The sequence below is a fragment of the Meleagris gallopavo genome, unplaced genomic scaffold (assembly GCF_000146605.3).
Source record: "Meleagris gallopavo isolate NT-WF06-2002-E0010 breed Aviagen turkey brand Nicholas breeding stock unplaced genomic scaffold, Turkey_5.1 ChrUn_random_7180001955349, whole genome shotgun sequence".
Lineage (NCBI taxonomy): Eukaryota > Metazoa > Chordata > Aves > Galliformes > Phasianidae > Meleagris > Meleagris gallopavo.
The window spans coordinates 135027-139194 of record NW_011216153.1 but is presented as its reverse complement, the minus strand read 5'-3'; the positions used below and the strand labels follow the sequence as shown (position 1 = coordinate 139194).

At 59.2% G+C, this 4168-nt stretch overlaps 1 protein-coding gene across 1 annotated transcript; it reads left to right on the top strand.

Annotated features, from left to right (window-relative positions):
• Positions 1–515: 515 nt before the first annotated feature.
• FAM178B (family with sequence similarity 178 member B) lies at positions 516–3449 on the top strand. Its single transcript, XM_010728172.2, has 12 exons — positions 516–664; positions 751–900; positions 968–1073; positions 1146–1215; positions 1298–1418; positions 1929–2016; positions 2140–2316; positions 2406–2503; positions 2794–2884; positions 2952–3041; positions 3118–3195; positions 3267–3449. Exons 1-12 carry the CDS (start codon positions 531–533, stop codon positions 3405–3407), a joined length of 1344 nt encoding a protein of 447 aa, XP_010726474.1. The 5' UTR covers positions 516–530; the 3' UTR covers positions 3408–3449.
• The last annotated feature ends 719 nt before the right edge of the window (positions 3450–4168 follow it).

Sequence of the window (4168 nt, the reverse complement as noted above, 5' to 3'; positions counted from 1 at the left end):
GGAAACCCAATGGGTGAGGGATGGAGAACCATTATAGGGGCGGGTAACCCCATATATTGTTTGGAAACCCAATGGGTGAGGGATGGAGAACCATTATAGGGGCGGGGAACCCCATATATTGTTTGGAAACCCAATGGGTGAGGGGATGGAGAACCATTATAGGGGCGGGGAACCCCAAATATAGTTTGGAAACCCAATGGGTGAGGGATGGAGAACCCTTATGGAGATGGTGGACCCCAGTAGTTATAGGAAACACAATGGGGATGGATGGGAAACTCCCACAGTGATAGGAAACCCAATGGGTGAGGGATGGAGAACCATTATAGGGGCGGGTAACCCCATATATTGTTTGGAAACCCAATGGGTGAGGGATGGAGAACCCTTATAGAGGCGGGTAACCCCATATATTGTTTGGAAACCCAATGGGTGAGGGATGGAGAACCATTATAGGGGCGGGTAACCCCATATATTGTTTGGAAACCCAATGGGTGAGGGATGGAGAACCCTTATGGGGATGGGGAACCCCAAAGATGCCCAACCGTCATCACTGCTGTGCCAGGGAGCAGTGCGTGGCCAATGCAGGAGGGGGCAGCCCGGTGCAGGCAGGTGTGGACAGCCCCCAGGAGTCATCAGATGAGGACACGCAGCTCCTCGAGGAGCAGAGGTACCACGGCAGTGGATGGGCGCTCTGCCTGCTGTCCCCCCTCTGCCCTCCACGTCACCTTGGTGGCTTTTCCCCCCCTCCTGCAGGGCCTTCCTGTCACGCTTCAACGTGAAGCTGCTCGCCTTCCCCACCACACACCCCGGAGAGCCCATCTTCCACGCCTGCCCGCTCCCACCGCCCACCCTGGACACCTGTGGGCTGCAGCCTCGCAGCGTCCTGGAGCAGAATTTCCTCTGGTGAGGAGCAGGGACAGGGACAAGGGGACACTGCAGAGCCCTGCTGACCCTCTGTCTCTTTCCACAGCGCCTCGCCTGCTGCCCAGCTGGCTTTTGTTCGCGATGGCTACCTGAACCTGCTCTACCAAACCACGTCTGCCTGCCCGCTGCCCATCCTACGCTGGCTTTTCCAGGTGAGCCACCGTGTCACGAAGGTCCCCATCTCTGTGCAGTGCCATCTCAGTCACCCCTTGTTTCCTTGGCAGCTGACGAGCACGTGGCCAGACAGGACCAACGCGTTCCGGACGCTGTGGGAGATGTGGATGAGAAGTGATGGTGAGTGTGGGGTCCCCGCACACCCCGTGGACACGGCTGCCGCCCGCTGGCACCGTTGTCACCTCTGTCCCCATGCCCACAGATGAGCCCTGGTGCCCCACACTGCAGGACATTGGCCAGGCCTTTGCCTACATGGGTGCTGACCTGGAGGCCCTGCGCTGCCGGCGGCTGCTGCCCCCCGAGCTGTGCCCCATGGACACGAGGTGAGCCCTGAAGGACCCACAGGGATCATTAGGTGGAATAATTAGCAGCATTAGAGTGTTGTTAGTCTCACCCAGTGCTGATGTATAGGAAACTCAATCGGATGAGCTTCGATTAGTGTGTTTTTAAAGGTACTTTTATGGGTGAAGTGTAATACTTTGTACTCGCTTAATTCAGTTCCGTTCTTATCTGCTTTCTGTGACTGCTGGAACCTGATTTAAATCTCCTATTCAGAGCAGTGTAATTTTTAAGTGACGCTGACATCTTTCCTGCAAGCCTCCAGGTAGGCGTGACCTTAAACGTTTGTAATCAATATTTTGACTTAAAGATGCTGAGCTCCAGCTGGAATGTGAGTGATACCAACGTCAGTCTCACCCATTCTGTGTCTGTGACAGCCGAGTACGCGTTGTAAAATAGGTGGAATTCTGTCTGGGTTTGGGAGCTGATTGAGAGTGCCTTGGTGGGGAGGACGTAATGCTCAGCCTTTCAGCAGACCCTTCTGCTCCTGCCAGGCTGGATCCGACGTCCTCTCTGGAACAGGGAAACCTCAGTGCCGTCAACACGCTGGCCCTGGTGACACAGCTGGGGGACGTCTGCAAGGTGTGAGATCTCTGCTGCTAATTGAGCAGGCGGCTAACTGTTGGGGAGGGGGGGTGGCACCGTCCTGTCCCTGCCCTGCTGGGGGTGGCAGAGCGATCCTGGTGACACGTTGGCTCCCCGCAGCTGCTGACAGTGTGCGTGGTCGCCTGCCCGTGCCGCTACCCCGACCGTGCCCGCCGGGAGCTGGTGACACTGCTCTGCTTCCTCAGCCTCGACCGCGAGCTGCGCTGCCAACCCCTGCCCGACCTGTGGCACCTCCTGCACTGCCTGCTGGAGGGCATCGTGGCCTGGAAGGAGCAGGTGTGGGCCGAACCGTGGTCACCCGCTGCTCGGTGCCAGCCCGGTGCCACCCCGGTGTCACCCGGTGCCACCCCTCTCTGTCCCCACAGCTGCCTGCGCTCTGCCTGTCGCTCTGCCAGCTCTCCCAGCACCACCACAGCCTGCTTGCCGTCGCACGGCTGCTGCCAGATATCACCACCAGGGAGAGGTACGTCGCCTCCTGGGCGCTGCGGGGCTGCCCTGCCTGCCGTGCTGCCCTGCCTGCCGTGCCCTGCAGCGACGGGGAGCTGGCACAGCCCCCAGGCTTGGTGCCAGGGCTGGGATGCGTCTTGCTCTAATTCCTTTATTCCAGCTGGCTGCGCGGGCACAAAGCGGGCACGGAGCGGCTGCTGGTGGCACGGTGCTCGCCACGGCCACCTGGAGGGCACCACAATCCTGCTGGTGACACCGGGCCGGCAGTGACACGCTTTGCAGCCTAACTCTCTTTTCTCCTCCAAGGGAGCTCCGCAGACGCCTGAGCCTTTGTGCCATGGCCCAGCTGCTGGGGAAGGCACCGTGCACCATGCTGTCCCTTAGGGCGCGGGAAGAGGTGGGTGCAGCCCCCCAGGTGCCCCCCATGCTGTCCCTGCTTGTCCTCTGACCCCGCATTCCCACAGCTGCCAGCACTGGAGCAGCTCCTGGCACAATCCTGGCCGGACAACCTGCAGCTCCCCACTCACCCCAACGCAACGGACCTCGAGCAGGAGGTGGGTGCTGCCACATTCCCTGGGTGACACCCCCAGAGGTGCCACCACCCCGTTGGTCACCCCCTTGTCCCCACAGACCTGCTACCTGAGCCGCAGCCTCCTCTACCTCGCCGACATCGTGGTGGGCACGGAGCGGCCGCGGGACGAACAGCGGGTGGGTGCCAACCCCCGGGGGATGCTGGGGGGTCCCCACAACCCTTTACCCCGTCCCCTTTTTCCCCGCAGGGACATCTACAGAAGCTCTGCACCCAGCTGGAGCAGTACTTTGGGTCGGGGCTGCGTGAGGACATGGGGCAGTTCTACCGCTCCCAGCTGAAGAACCTGGCTATGGTGCTCTACGTCAAGTGGCACGAGCTGCTGGAGTAAGGGGTGCACCCTGGGGTCACCCAATAAACAGCCCCACATCACCCCACTGCCTGGGTCTCGTTCAGTGGGGTCAGGCAGTGAGATGGAGAATCCTATAGGGGTGGGGAGTTCTGATAGCGATAGGGAACCAAATGGGGATGGAGAACCTTGTGGGGAAACGCCGTAGTGTTTGGAAACCTAATGGGGGTGGATGGGGAACTCCAGTAGTGGTAGGAAATGCAATGGGGATGGATGGAGACCCGTATAGGGATGGGGAGCCCCAGTAGTGTTAGGAAACCCAAAGGGGATGGGCAGGGGAATCCCAGTGATGGTAGGAAACTCAATGGGGATGGATGGGAAACCCCCACAGTGATAGGAAACCCAATAGGGTGGAATGGGGAGCCTTTACAGGGATTGGGGAACCCCAAAGTGTTTGGAAACCCAATGGGTGAGGGATGGGAGCCCTATAGAGATGGGGAAACCCCACAGTGATAGGAAACCCAGTGGGGATGGAGAACCCTTATAGGGTAGGGAACCCCAGTAGTGTTTGGAAACCCAATGGGGAGCGGATGGAGAACCCTTATGGAGATGGGGAACCCCAGTAGTAATAGGAAACCCAATGGAGATGGATGGGGAACCCTACAAGTATGGAGAACCCCCATAGTGTTTGGAAACCCAATGGGGATGGATGGGGAACCCTACAGGGATGGAGAACCCCCATAGTGTTTGGAAACCCAATGGGGATGGATGGGGAACCCTACAGGGATGGAGAACCCTGATAG